At 39.3% G+C, this 15,832-nt stretch overlaps 1 protein-coding gene across 1 annotated transcript in view; it reads right to left on the minus strand.

Moving 5' to 3' along the window:
• Nucleotides 1-5,172: 5,172 nt before the first annotated feature.
• LOC143279965 (uridine-cytidine kinase-like 1) overlaps nucleotides 5,173-15,832 on the minus strand; it is a 61,848-nt gene continuing 51,188 nt past the window's right edge. The window contains exons 11-13 of the mRNA XM_076584353.1: nucleotides 15,032-15,197; nucleotides 13,928-14,026; nucleotides 5,173-12,651 (exon numbers count right to left, since the gene is read on the minus strand). Of these exons, the coding sequence (XP_076440468.1) occupies nucleotides 12,599-12,651; nucleotides 13,928-14,026; nucleotides 15,032-15,197 (318 nt within the window). The 3' untranslated portion in view covers nucleotides 5,173-12,598. The remainder of the gene's footprint in view (nucleotides 12,652-13,927; nucleotides 14,027-15,031; nucleotides 15,198-15,832) is intronic.

The following is a 15,832-nucleotide window of genomic DNA, read 5'->3' on the forward strand; positions in this document are numbered from 1 at the left end:
TTCCCATTTTATATATTTTTAGTGACATGCTGTTGTTTTGAAATCAGTGTTTTGTTTTTTGTCACATTTTCTACTTGTTCATTACAAACATTAGTCAGGTAATTTGCACAAAAACATCATATTTTCTGGACAAATGGATATCTGCAAACACAAAATCATACCAGAACAACCACAATATATATATATTTTTTAAGAGATAGATACACAATACATTGTGACTTCTCCAAGTGATAAGATGGATGTGAGGCCATGCCCCCTCAGTCTCCACCCCCCCTCCTCCTCACCCCTCTCACACGGTCACTTGATTCAGTTCTCATCAGACCGCGTTGGCTCTGCTGCTAATTCGGTCATCTGTCGTCTGCTAACATGTGTACAGCCGGCATCACTCACTGACAGTCGCATCTTGGCCACTCCCTTCATTATTCATTTATTTTCTATCAGATGGTCCTATAAATGTTCATCCCTATCTTCTCCTTTGAATTTACGCTTCAATTCTTTCTGAGCATCAGCTAAAGAAAGAAATCATGGTTGATTTAGTTCGTCACGATCGCATGTCTCGAGCACGGCGTCAGTCCGATATTTTGTTGAGCGAGCGAGGAGAGAAGTCAGGCAAACACTTGGACAGTGACCCAACCAAAACGTCCAAATAAAGGACTGCTTCATGACGTAGATGGGGTTTCTAGCTATAAATAGAATCTAGAGAGATTCCCCAAGCTAAAGCTACCACTATTTTTGCCAAGGAAGTGAGTGCAAACCAGGGAAAAGTCAGAATATTTCGATGAGTTATCTCGTCATGCAGGCAGCGAAGCATACATGCTTGCCATGACGAGTTATCTCGTCATGCAGGCAGCCTAGGGGTTAAACATATTTCCGTTTTGGTACTGCTTAGAAAAAGTTTTCCTTCATGTTCATTTTACTTTGTTTTGGTTTTAAGACCTGCACTTTAAGCAGAGACGGATGTATATTTCTTCCCCCTGTATTTCTCTGTTCAACAAAAGCAAAAACGTAGACTTCTCCCTGGCTTTTTCTTAAACGTAGCTTACCACAACCACCAGCATCCACTGTAACACAAGCACAACATTCTTCCACTTTTTACATCATCTTTTGGGACTGATAGTCTTCCATAGTTCTGTACAATGGCATGCAAAAAAGGAAAAAAAAATTCCATTCTTTAACTTTTTTTTTTTGGTACAACACAACCCCCCCCCCAAAAAAAATCATTTCCTTCTTTTAAAAAAAAACCCCCAAAAAACAACCACTTGACCATCTCAATGTCTGACACATACAAAGAGCAAAGATTGTAAAAGTACAATGAACACAGAGGCCAGTAAAGACTCAAATGACTGATGTACAATGACAAATAGTGTACAACAGAATCCATCATCCCCAACACAAAATCGTAGCTTTAAATCACTGTATTGTTGATGTATGTTGAAATAGTCTAAACTCGAGCTGCAACACCACCACTGCGGTAATCCTCCATACAGTGTGTAAGATTCAAAATATTAAAAAAAATAAAAAAAAATTTAACAAAAAAAATCTTATACAGTAAAAGTTAAATACATGCACAATTCAAAAAAAACAAAACAACCCAACCTTTTTCTATTTCCACACCACCAAATATAAATGACTGGATCATTTTGACAAAGTGCTCTTTCAATTTCACTAATGATACTTAACATTGAATATCAGAAAACAAAGAATTGTCTGATTTTTTTTCCAGGTTTATACTAATTAAAATGTGCGGTTTTTGGTGTTTTTTTTCAAACCTGTACTTCAATTTGAATAATAATGCCCTTTCATGTCAAATCCATCCTAGCTGAATGTAACATAACATACTGCACCTGGAGAATGCCAGTTCCTAACCAAAAACAAAATGGTCAGTCTCTATCTAAGGATACATACATGAATTAATGCTGGCTAAACATTTTTTCAACACCATGACAAAACACATGCACATGCAAACACACACAAACCACTGCAACATTAACATTATTTAGTAACATGTAATCTTGTTACAAGCACACAATCTCTTTAATTCTTCTCACTACTCAGAACTTTCCAGATCAAAGAAGCAAATACATATTTTACAGTGTAAGGATGGCAACTGATATATATTGGGGTTTGTTGTGGGGGGTTTTTTTCGAGGAAAAAAAATTACATTGTTCTGATGTTAATCATGAGATGTATTTCATTTTTTGAAAAAATATCACAATGTTAATTTATAAAAAAAAATTGTTATGGCCACCAGTTCAACCTTTGAAACAACAAAGTGTATACAAAACTTAATGAATAAATGCCTAGTCTATCAATTCTTCTGCATATAAGCAGTCCTCATGACAATCTCAACACCAAATGAAAGCAGTGTGCAAACAAAGGGCAACCAGCAGCATGCTGAATGCCATGTGACAATATCTGTACAACAGGGACCTGCTGTCGACATGGACAGTTTCCACGCGTACACAGCAGCTATCTATTTATAAAGGGGACAGCAGTGAATATGCTGCAGTCTCTGCAGAGAATTTTTATCCTCCCCTGCAGACAGATGGACTAAAACTTACGACAAGGGCAACTGAAAAATTTATTGTTTACTTAGATTGTTTACTTAGATTCAGTTTGAGATTACACTTACACTGCCAAGACAACAACAAATTTACACCCCACAAAATTAACTGAGATTAATAACAGGACAGCAGAAAAACAAATTGCCTGAAATTTCTTACAGGACAACAGAAAAATAATTTATTCCCCTTAATACTGATATTACACAAAAAGGACAACACAAAAATATATTTCCCTTACGACTGATTGAAATTACTCTTTCAGACTACAGAAAAATATATTTTATTTCCTTTAGGCTATTTACCTTATTACTGAGATTACTCTTGCAGAACAACAGAAAAATATATTAATTCTCATTAAGACTGAAAGATTCAGTTTACAATAACATGAAAGCAGAAAATAATTCATTCTCCTTCACTGCTTAAGACCAACATGAGATTACACTTAGATTGAGATTACACTGACAGCACAATAGAAAAATATTTACAGAATTTCCAGAAGGTAAGGATTCATTCATTTGGAAGCTGCAGGAATACTTGTAAATTTGTTCTATTTAATTCAAACAACAATTATCAAACAGGAACACCATTCCTGAAATGTTCAAGGTTTATGACTTTCACTGATGCATGGCATCTTCATAAACAACATTCCCATATTGTTCAAGGTTTATGCCTTCCGCTGATGCATAGCATCTTCAGTATGTTGGTGGACAGATACAGTCTTATCAAGATCTGTCGCCTGCTTAGTAAATTTCTATCAGTAGTTGTTCCTGAGAAAATCAGTGTAAAAGTTTACCACTGACACACACACACTCATTAGTAAATAAAGCACAATAACTGCAGATCCATCACCTTCAAAGCATACACATAAACAAAGCAACTGTGTGTATGGCTCTAGAAGGATCGAGACAGAACACAAAACATGCAAATTATAATTATTATTTGTGCCTGTGAAAAAAAAACAAAAAAAACATCTCAGTGCATTTGTGCTGGAAATAAAATATATTGTTCCAGGATATGATTGTTATCAAAAACAAAGGGCAGGACTTTTCAAAACATGTCTCCACCACCTTACTAAACATAAAAGCCATCCTGATTGCAATGCAATATACTTTCTTCAGACAATTTTTTTTCCAGGAGATTTTAAACAATGGGTGTAACAGTTTTAAAGCGAATGTTAAAACATCATCTTTGCAACACAATATCCTTTCATCTTTCCTTCTCAGGTCCTTGGCCCCCAAAGAAGCAAAGGCCATTGACCACTCTTCTCCATTGGACCTGACTCTGGGCAGTCTTATGCATCTGTCATGTTGGTCCCCCGTCTCTTCAGCTCCACCTCAATGTTTTGCCTCCAGCCGTTTCCCTGTTTCTTTTCCCATGTGGGTTTCCAGGTCAGATGCTGGATGTCGACTTCCTCAGGGTGTGTCCAATCCAGCCCCTCTTCTTCCTCTGGAACAGTTTGGTGACTGGCTCCTGTGTCAAACTTGAAGCAACTCCTTGTTACTGATTTTGTCTGACCAACCAGATGATAAAAAAAGCCGCCTCAGGCAGGTGTTAATGAATGCATCTTTTGCTGCGTTGTCTTGGTTGACTTACATGTCCCAGAGCCATGGAACAGGACTGATTTGATACTCGTGATGAATCATTTTTGTGGCTGTGTGGATTCTTTGGGAGTACCAGATGTTCTCCAGCATGACAGAGGCTCCTTATGCATTGGCCACCCTGGTAGTGACATCTCTGTCAGTATCCTTTGCAAGGCAACTGTTTTTTGTTTGTTTTTCTCCTCCCAGGGCTTTCTATACAATAGGTTTTAATCATTTCCAACTGAAAGTGAATTGCTCTCCATACCACCACTGGAACAAAATCAAAAAGATAAAATCATGCAGTACGTGTGTAAAACCAAATTTTGGTCCAAGGATTACTCAAAAAGTAAGTTTAAAGCCTTTGTGACACAAGCAATAAACATTTTAAGAACACCAAACCAAGCGTAATCAATAATGCACATAAGATGAAAGCAAAAAGCAGAATAACTGTTGGCAAATGCAATAATATCTGGATTATCTCAAATAATTCAAGCCAAAGAAAAGATAAAGAAAAAAGAAAATGGAGACCCAAAACTGACTGAAAAAAAAAAGAAAGAAAGAAAAAGGTCAAAAACAGACTTTAAAAAACACAAAAACACTGTTGTTCCCCCAATTTGTACAACCATATGGTTTCTACCAAAATACATCACTTGACATTGCAAAGATGAACAACTACCAAGTGTCAAAATAGAATTAAACAGACAGCCCTGAAGGCGAAAACAGATTTCAGACCATTCATGATTTTTAAAAGTATGTTAACAGGATCCTTTTCAAAGGATTTGTTTCCCCCATGGCTGTCAAATTAATGACCACAACAGTACAGTATGACCCAAATTCTCTGCCAATGCCAAGTTGCACCACACACATGAAAAACAACAGTGACTTTCATTGAAGGTTTCAAACAACAGGTAATGCACAGTTCCAGTTTCAAGGTGGTCTCAAAGCGTGCAGACTGACTGATAAATGCTATACCACATCTTCCACATCCACATAAAAAAAAGACCCGAGGAGGAGATGCTTGACCAACACACTGGTCAGGCCATGGCAATCTACCCTATATCCATTATAATGCACAATTCAAGGAAGATGTTAATGCCGAACTAGAACTCTGGAGGTACATGATGGTCATGTGAGAATGAGGTCCAAGGTCACAGACAGCAAATGGCTGCAGCAGCAGAGGTCACACAGTAACATTATTTAAAAGATTAAGACTATTTTTAAAATATCAAACATAAAATTAGATAATTAAAAAGGGATGAGGAAAGGTCATATCTTGCCCATCATTCAAACACTGGTCTGTGTTGTGAGAATAAGTTAACTTTTTCCTCCTCCTCTTCCTCCTCCCTGACTTGCCTGTCCACTCCTTCTCCCCTTTCATGTTGTCGTTTCAGTGTTCATGTGTGCGCTTCAAGACAGGCCCTGCATTCTACCCCCTCTCTTTATTCTTCTTCAAGTCCTTTTATACTGCAAAGAGCTGCACAGAACTGTTCACCAGAATCCCCAAGTCTGTCGGATGTGTATCCAAGCCTGGGTCTCTGCAGGTGCTTTTCCCATCCATTCTGTAATTGGCAGTCCATCATTTCTCAATACAAGCAGTTGGTGTATCTTGGGCAAGTCAAAACTGGTGTTGGGACCTAACCCTCTCCAGATCAGATTTTCTTGGGTTTACTCCCAACATGAGGCAGACAGTGCTGGGTTACAAGCTACCTGAGAACCTCTGACAAATACTGCCTAGAAATGCAAACAATCAAATGCATGGCCAGCACCTGATGCCAGTACTTGAATTTAACACAGAAAATGTGACGTCTGGGCTAACACCTGATGAAAACAACAGAAACTTCCAGGTAAATATCACACTTACATTGAAAAGCCTGTCATCAGACAGACTGGTACTGCTGTTAGTGTCAACATTTACACTTATGTTGAGAGGGAGACCACTGATTGTCATACTGTCAAAAAGTATTTCAAATTGTTTGAAGTTCAGAATGAACAATTCCAGACTTACACTTTAAGGTCACTACAGTTTCTCACAAAAGACCATGTCATCCTCTATCCTGTCAGTGAAACAACTACACACCATATCATCCTTCATCCTATCAGTAAGACATACTACCGGTACACACACCATCCTTTATCCAACCAGTGAAACGAACTTCACATGTCATCCTTTATACTATTATACTATCAGTGAAACACACTACACACCATATCCTTCATCCTATCAGTGAGACAAACTACACAACATGTCATCCTTCATCCTATCAGTGAGACAAACTACACAACATGTCATCCTTCATCCTATCAGTGAGACAAACTACACACCATATCATCCTTCATCCTATCACTATATCAGTGAGACAGACTACACACCATATCATCCTTTACCCTATCAGTGAGACAAACTACACACCATGTCATCCTTCATCCTATCAGTGAAACACACTACACACCATATCCTTCATCCTATCAGTGAGACAAACTACACAACATGTCATCCTTCATTCTATCACTATATCAGTGAGACAGACTACACACCATATCATCCTTTACCCTATCAGTGAGACAAACTACACACCATGTCATCCTTCATCCTATCAGTGAAACACACTACACACCATATCCTTCATCCTATCAGTGAGACAGACTACACACCATATCACCCTTCATCCTATCTGTGAGACAAACTACACACCATACCATCCTATCAGTGAGACAAACTATACACCATGTCATCATTTATCCTATCAGTGAAACAACTATACACCATATTGACTTTCACTAGTGTCAGCATCAGACTTACAATGAGACATTTTCTGGATTATATTTTCCTTTCACTGTGTTTGGACAATGTTCCCATTTTCTTTCCCACCATCATGTAAGCCTACACATATAGTTCTATTTTGACTCAATGTAGGGGCTGAGACTGTGGTAGTTTATTTTGAACTATGAATTTAGTGAGCCTACAGTCCAGAGCTCTGTAGCAGAAGCCGTTAGGTATTGGACTTCAGATCCAGTGTTCACACATTATCTGAGTTCAAGGCTCCGTTTTATCATGAGTACCTGACCATGGTCAGGAAAGTGAAAGAGGCAGTAGGAGAAGACTGGGCCCTGCCTTCCTCTGCTCAGCCTCAGAATATGAACTCACTGCTTCTACGGCTGTAAAAGGCTATGGGATCTGTAACAGCCCACAGTACCTTATGTATAGATTTCCCCTTCATGGGATCTTTAACAGCCCACAGTACCTTATGTATAGATTCCCCCTTCATGGGATCTGTAACAGCCCAGAGTACCTTATGTATAGATTCCCCCTCCATGGGATTTTAACAGCCCACAGTACCTTATGTATAGATTCCCCCTTCATGGGATCTGTAACAGCCCACAGTACCTTATGTATAGATTCCCCCTCCATGGGATCTTTAACAGCCCACAGTACCTTATGTATAGATTCCCCCTTCATGGGATCTTTAACAGCCCACAGTACCTTATGTATAGATTTCCCCTCCATGGGATCTTTAACAGCCCACAGTACCTTATGTATAGATTCCCCCTCCATGGGATCTTTAACAGCCCAGAGTACCTTACGTATAGATTCTCCCTCCATGGGATCTTTAACAGCCCAGAGTACCTTATGTAAAGATCCCCCCTTCATGGGATTTTTAACAGCCCATATTACCTTACGTATAGATTCTCCCTCCATGGGATCTGTAACAGCCCAGAGTACCTTATGTATAGATTCCCTCTCTATGGGATCTGTAACAGCCCACAGTACCTTATGTATAGATCCCCCCTTCATGGGATCTGTAACAGCCCAGAGTACCTTATGTATAGATTCCCACTCCATGGGATCTGTAACAGCCCAGAGTACCTTATGTATAGATTCCCCCTTCATGGGATCTTTAACAGCCCACAGTACCTTATGTATAGATTCCCCCTTCATGGGATCTTTAACAGCCCAGAGTACCTTATGTATAGATTCCCTCTCTATGGGATCTGTAAAAGCCCACAGTACCATATTTATAGATCCCCCCTTCATGGGATCTTTAACAGCCCACATTACCTTATGTATAGATTCTCCCTCCATGGGATCTGTAACAGCCCAGAGTACCTTGTGTATAGATTCCCTCTCTATGGGATCTGTAACAGCCCACAGTACCTTATGTACATATCCCCTCTTCATGGGATCTGTAACAGCCCAGAGTACCTTATGTATAGATTCCCCCTCCATGGGATCTGTAACAGCCCAGAGTACCTTATGTATAGATTCCCCCTCCATGGGATCTGTAACAGCCCAGAGTACCTTATGTATAGATTCCCCCTCCATGGGATCTGTAACAGCCCAGAGTACCTTATGTATAGATTCCCCCTCCATGGGATTTTAACAGCCCACAGTACCTTATGTATAGATTCCCCCTTCATGGGATCTGTAACAGCCCACAGTACCTTATGTATAGATTCCCCCTCCATGGGATCTTTAACAGCCCACAGTACCTTATGTATAGATTCCCCCTTCATGGGATCTTTAACAGCCCACAGTACCTTATGTATAGATTTCCCCTCCATGGGATCTTTAACAGCCCACAGTACCTTATGTATAGATTCCCCCTCCATGGGATCTTTAACAGCCCAGAGTACCTTACGTATAGATTCTCCCTCCATGGGATCTTTAACAGCCCAGAGTACCTTATGTAAAGATCCCCCCTTCATGGGATTTTTAACAGCCCATATTACCTTACGTATAGATTCTCCCTCCATGGGATCTGTAACAGCCCAGAGTACCTTATGTATAGATTCCCTCTCTATGGGATCTGTAACAGCCCACAGTACCTTATGTATAGATCCCCCCTTCATGGGATCTGTAACAGCCCAGAGTACCTTATGTATAGATTCCCACTCCATGGGATCTGTAACAGCCCAGAGTACCTTATGTATAGATTCCCCCTTCATGGGATCTTTAACAGCCCACAGTACCTTATGTATAGATTCCCCCTTCATGGGATCTTTAACAGCCCAGAGTACCTTATGTATAGATTCCCTCTCTATGGGATCTGTAAAAGCCCACAGTACCATATTTATAGATCCCCCCTTCATGGGATCTTTAACAGCCCACATTACCTTATGTATAGATTCTCCCTCCATGGGATCTGTAACAGCCCAGAGTACCTTATGTATAGATTCCCTCTCTATGGGATCTGTAACAGCCCACAGTACCTTATGTACATATCCCCTCTTCATGGGATCTGTAACAGCCCAGAGTACCTTATGTATAGATTCCCCCTCCATGGGATCTGTAACAGCCCAGAGTACCTTATGTATAGATTCTCTCTCCATGGGATCTGTAACAGCCCAGAGTACCTTATGTATAGATCCCCCCTCCAACCCTCCCAAAATCTTAAGTTGCAACATATAAACAGAAAAAAAATGGGAAATAGGAAAAATATAGGAAAGTTCAGGTCCCTTTTTACTCTTAAAAATATGTGGAGACATGAAATGCAACAGAAAAATAAAAGACTAAATTGACAACTGAGAAGAATATCAAGTCAAGTCGTCAAGTCAAGATTTTATTTCATGATGGTAAATTGAATAAGCAACAATTGCTTTTTTACATCAAGCCATCAATGAGAAAAGAAAATAAATAACTAAAAAATACAAATAAACAACTAAAAAATTAAAAAAACGGAAAAAAAAGAAAAAATATAGGGGAGAGAGAGAGAGAGAGAGAGAGAGAGAGAGAGAAGAAACAAGCAGATGAAGAGCAACAATAACAACAAAATGCATATACATATACAAGAATATTGTGATAAAGAAATACACAATTGCATTTCCATTTCACACACACACACACACACACACACACACCACTGAACACAAATTCTCGGACACAATTACACCATGCCCATCCCACCCACATGCACATGTTCCCTCGAGGATATAGTGCAAAATCCTTGCCAACACAAGCATATACAAAACATTTCACAATTAATAACAGGAATATTGGACTAACAGATCAAAATTTGTATTACTGTTAATTATTTTCAATGAGGTGATTATTCAGATTTTTCTTAAACACGTTTTTATTTATGATACTTTTCAGAGTGAGTGGGAGATTATTCCATAAATTTCCACCAGAATACAGAAAGCTGGATTTGTAAAGGTTGTTTCTTGGTCTGGGTATGCAGAGCATGTGGTCATGTCTGTGTTCATTAGTTTTAAAAGTGTCTGCAATCTTTTTTGAAGCATTTCCATACATAAACATTATGCATGCAAACAGCTGTGTTGAAGTACAGCCTGTTGTGAAAGGATAATATATTAAGTTGTTTATAGTCCATTGGGGTCAATGAGTTCGGTTTTAACAATACTATTTTCAGTGCTCTTTTATACATACGGTGAATAAACTTCAAGTTTGAGAGGCTACAGCTGTCCCATAAAGTTGACGCATAATCGATTACTGGCAGAATATGTGCACAGAAGAAGAGCTTTCGTGGATGGACATTAAGGATCTTTTTGATTTTTGCTTGTTGAAGTATTCTATTTGAGAGACGTTTAGTGTTTACTTAAGTACTTCGTATGATCAGTCCAAGATAGATCTTTAAGTGATTAATGAGCATACTAATCATCATACATACCACAAACTGTTAATGTTTTTTGTTTTTTTTAACTCACTCAGTACGGCCAGTCCTCTCTTCTCCTCTACACAGACCCCTCGGATGTCCAGTGGGTGTCTGAATGACCCAACCTTTAGCTTCCGTCGTCAGAATTGTGATATTCTTTGTCAACATTCACGTCTTCAGTATAAGAGCCTTCTGCTTGCAATATTTTGATGATGGTAATTGGGGTGAAACGCTGTTAATGTCGTCTCTTTCGCCGTTGGTATGGAAAGAGTTAAACCATACTTTTACATGCACAATATTTAATTTTAGACAACTGTTCCTTGGTCTACATTTAACACACATTTTTCCTTGTATATATTTAACACACATTTTTCATTTAACACACATTTTTTCCTTGTATATATTTAACACACATTTTCCTTGTATATATTTAACACACATTTTTCCTTGTACATATTTAACGCACATTTCGCTCTGCAATCAGTCATCATGTCAGCAGTCAGATCTCAGAGAATCAATAGCAACCATAAGCACCACAGGATGCTGATTAACATGCTGATGTAACCTTAAGTCCAGGATTAGGGTAAAACTACCTTCACTCTGCTGACAAGATGTGCTTATACCTTCTTCGCATTGTATATCCTGCTCCATTTACCTGTGCTTCCAGCCAAGTGGGGAAAGAATAACAAAAGTGAACACGCACACACCCAAAAAAAAAAAAAACAAACAAAAAAAATCAAAACAAAAAAACACCTGAAACAAAAACTAGAATCCCATCCACCCCCACCACATACCAGTAACCTCTGTAATGAAAACCAAAACTAACCTCAGCCAAAATCTTTTGCTTTTTTCTGCTTGGAAGGGAAAAGCAATACTGCTGATACGAATGAGAATGAAAAAAACTTTTCAGCAAGAGAAAATGAAAAAAAACCTTCATAAATAATTACTGATTATATGATATATATATATATATATATATATAATGAAAAAAAACAAAAAAACAGAACAAAACAAAAACACCTTATAAACATAAACCAATTAAATCTATATGTGTTTGTTTTTTTATTTTGTCTGTATCAAAAAAGTAAATTCAACTTTGTAAGATCATGTTCTACTGAACAAAAAATGGTTGTCCTTTAAACACAGACACAACATATTCCCTTGTTGCTCCAAGGTGTTCCCTTGGTCCTACATCAGATCTTTCATCACAGTATAACAAAATAAAAACAAGCAAAATTTCCCTCACTTTTATCAGTACCCAAGCATGTACACTGACTGCTATGCACCCAATATTATTTTCACCAGTCTCTTCAGCTCAAATAACACATGCTTATTTCAAAACTGGTATTGTTCAACCTAGCATCCCATAACATTTCCATCAGTTCAAATCACACAAGTGCTTATTTAAAAACTGGTATAATCCCACCGAGCAATATACACTAATTACAGGTTTTCAAACTCAGTGCTGTGGTGTTAGACTCTCAGTGATGCAGTGTGGTTGAAGTGAGTGTTTTTCAAAACTCAAACCTGAACAGAAAACGGCAGTGAACGGAACAATTCTGTCTAGTCAAACCTGGCAGTGGCAAGAGTTGAAGAGTCTCTGCTGTTGATCAACCCGGCAGGAAGGTCCACAGCAGGTGGAGGTCAGCATTGGTTCCTTTTTTCTTGCAGAATTTAATTTCTTTGGAACTGGGTACAGAAAGGCTGCGGGCTGTAGCTTTCTTTGCAGAGTGCAGCTGCCTGTGTCCCATGCAAAGCATATCCTGAGATCAGTCGGTCACCATGAAGTGAAGGGGTCAAGGCAATGAATTGTTTGGTCAGCAAAAGGGGAAATCAGCAAGAAGGGTTATGCCACACTCTCTGTGAAGTCTGTGCCAAAGAACCGGTCCCCAAAGTTTCCTGCAACACACGCATCAATAGCATCAGTCAGTATTATTATGAGCGTAGCGAAATTCAAGCACTGCGCACACACACACACTCACAAACATATATACACACGTGATCATCTTTACACAATGAGAATTAATCAATCCATACATTCCTTCTTTTCTTTTTCTTTTTTTGGTACTGTCTAATAATCACAATGTATCTGCACAAGATCCTACTCTAAAACCTTAAGGATCTCATCTAAAGAACATTAGTGGATTTGTTAACTATGCAATGTTCTTTTATCAGGTTTTTTTTTAATTTTTTTATTTATTCAATTCTAGTCTCTTCATGCATGTCAATAAATTAAGTTAAAAAAGGTTAATGGTCCCATGGCCTTCCACAGCAATTAGGGCAGTGAATTCATATCTACTGTGTGGCAGGTGAGACCCAATCCTCCACTTCCACTGTTTCAACCTTCCCTCACCAAAATCAGGTACCCATTCACACCGGGGTGGAGTGGGGAAAATCAGCGTAGAATGCCTTTCCCAGGAACACAGTTTCAGTTTCAGTAGCTCAAGGAGGCGTCACTGCGTTTGGACAAATCCATATACGCTACACCACATCTGCCAAGCAGATGCCTGACCAGCAGCGTAACCCAACGCGCTTAGTCAGGCCTTGAGAAAAAAAGAAAAAGAAAAAAAAAGAAAAAAAAGAAGAAAAAAGGTGAATAAATAATAGATAAGCTTACATAAATAAATAAATAAATAATAATTATAATATAAAAAGAGGAAGTAGTAATAATAATAATAATAATAATAAATAAATAAATAAATATATAAGACAACAATGATGATAAATAAGCAAATAAATGTAAAACATGAAGACACACATTCACACATACACCCACACATGCGTAACAGATATGCACCAAACCAGGAACACAACCATACTGCAAAGGAGCCTCTAACCCTGATCTCTGTTGAACACTGGATCACAAGTCAAATGCCTAACCGATTCTGCCACAGCACCTGGATACATCTTGGTTTAAAAGAAACGAAACATACACACATAGAGAACATGATATTTAATACACATGTGAAAAAAGTTCAAATCTCTTCTAAGTTCTTTCATGCAAATCCACAAATATATTGCTTAAATGTTTTTTTTCAAAAAGCCACCAACTCTACACACACACACATCAAACGTAACACAACATACACACAAGCACACACAAACAACACAACATAAGCAAACACAGAGAACACAAAGTTTTGAGAGAGATGAAAAAGAATGGCAGATCACTCACCTATGCCGGGGAGAATGTGGAATTTCTCATTGACCTCTTTGTCCACAGCAGTGGTCACTATCTTCACCTTGGGGAAGGCATACGCCACTGAGTGCACACCTGCCAACAAATCAAATCAAATGATGCCATTTTAAGCCAAGATGACCACAAAGGGGCCATTTCAGGGCTGAATACCTGTCAGTTCCAGTTGTAAATGTTAAAGGGAATTTAAACAATGTTAAAAAGACCAATCACCCACGTCTTGCTCTGTCCAGGTAAAATTAGAATCAAGTTAACTCTTTTACCATCAAGGTTCTGTGCGAAAAACACTTCCAAGCACCAAATAGACTCGATGCTCTTAGTCACACAATTTCATGACAAAATAATACAATGGACTTGTTCATTTCAAACTTGGTCGGGGGGTGGAGGTTAGTCATTGTTCTATTATGCAGGGGAAGTTTGCTGCAGCTGTCAAGCTTTGTTACAATGTGATCAAGTCTTTAAGATGACCCCTTGATGTCCACTTAAGTCGCCAGTGGTGGTGAACTGCCTGGTCAACTAAAGTCACTTATGGTGCTGAAAGAGTTAAACTTTTTGAAAAAAAAAAAAAAACCCAACAAAAAACAAAAATAACACCCATAAAATGGGGGTGTGGGAGGGACATCCCAGAGCTTGCCAACAGCAACAACATGAAAATGAATACTCAACCCTTTCAGTGCCAAGCCTATTCTATGCTCAGTGACAGATATTTGCCAAACAGATGTTTGGTCACCGAGAGTAAACCATGCGTTGACACCAATGCTGCTGGGCGTGGTTCCAACACCCACACCCCCACTACCATCCCCTTCACAACTCCATACTCTCCACCCCCCTGCTCCCAGCACCCCCCTTCTCCTCAACCCTCCAGCCCCTTCCCCTAACCTTCACAACTAGCCTCTTCCCCCACCTTCACAACTCCAGCCCATACCCTCAACCCCCTGCTCCCAGCACCCCCCTTCTCCTTAACCCTCCAGCCTCTTCCCCCACCTTCACAACTCCAACCCATACCCTCAACGCCCTGCTCCCAGCACCCCGAGTTCCCCTCAACCCTATAATCCTCCCTTCCCCCATCACAACCCCCCTCACCAGACTCGGCCATGAGCAGGGAGCAGAGAGTGATGTTCTCCTCGGGAACATCGTGATCCAGCAGCACGCGGATGGCCATCATGGCCGCGGCCCCCGTGGCCACAGTGGCGTCCATCAGGAAGATGTGGTAGTCCTTGATGTCCTTGGGCAGGCGCAGGTAATGCAGCTGTGGGCAGGGAACAACATTCACAGCTGTGCACAGGATTACCATTAACAAAGAGTTAACACATGCACACGCACACACACTCACGCACAAGCACACACACATGCACACAAAGACAGACACATGCACACACACAGTTGTTACACTCTATCTTAAACTGTAATATTATCTTACCTGAATGTCTTTCTTTTTACATAATTGATGTGTGCATGGTGATCAGGGAAGGGTGGGTCAGTTACTCATTCTGTTTTCTCTTTGATCTTTGCTGGTGGGCATTTTGAGCCAAAAGAGAATTTTCTGTTTTGGTTGAAGCAGTCAATAAATATTTTGAATTACTGAATTGAATTTGAACTGAATTAACACACCTGTGAACAGAAACAATGTTTACAGCTTGGAGTGTCAGTTAATGGCTTCAGCTGTGTAAAGAATACAGTTAACAGCTGTGTGAATGGTAATTTACCATCGTGTAAATACAACAGTTTACAACAGTGAACAAAGTCAGTTAACTGCTGTACAAAGAGAAAAGTGTACAACTGTGTAAAGGGTAAGTTAATCGCTCTGGCTGTGTAAAGTTAACAGCGAAGTAAGTTTGAAATGAACTTACTTTATCCTGTTCTTTATGTTTGCAAAGCAAAGTT

This window comes from Babylonia areolata, chromosome 3 (genome assembly GCF_041734735.1).
Source record: "Babylonia areolata isolate BAREFJ2019XMU chromosome 3, ASM4173473v1, whole genome shotgun sequence".
Taxonomy (NCBI): Eukaryota; Metazoa; Mollusca; class Gastropoda; order Neogastropoda; family Buccinidae; genus Babylonia; species Babylonia areolata.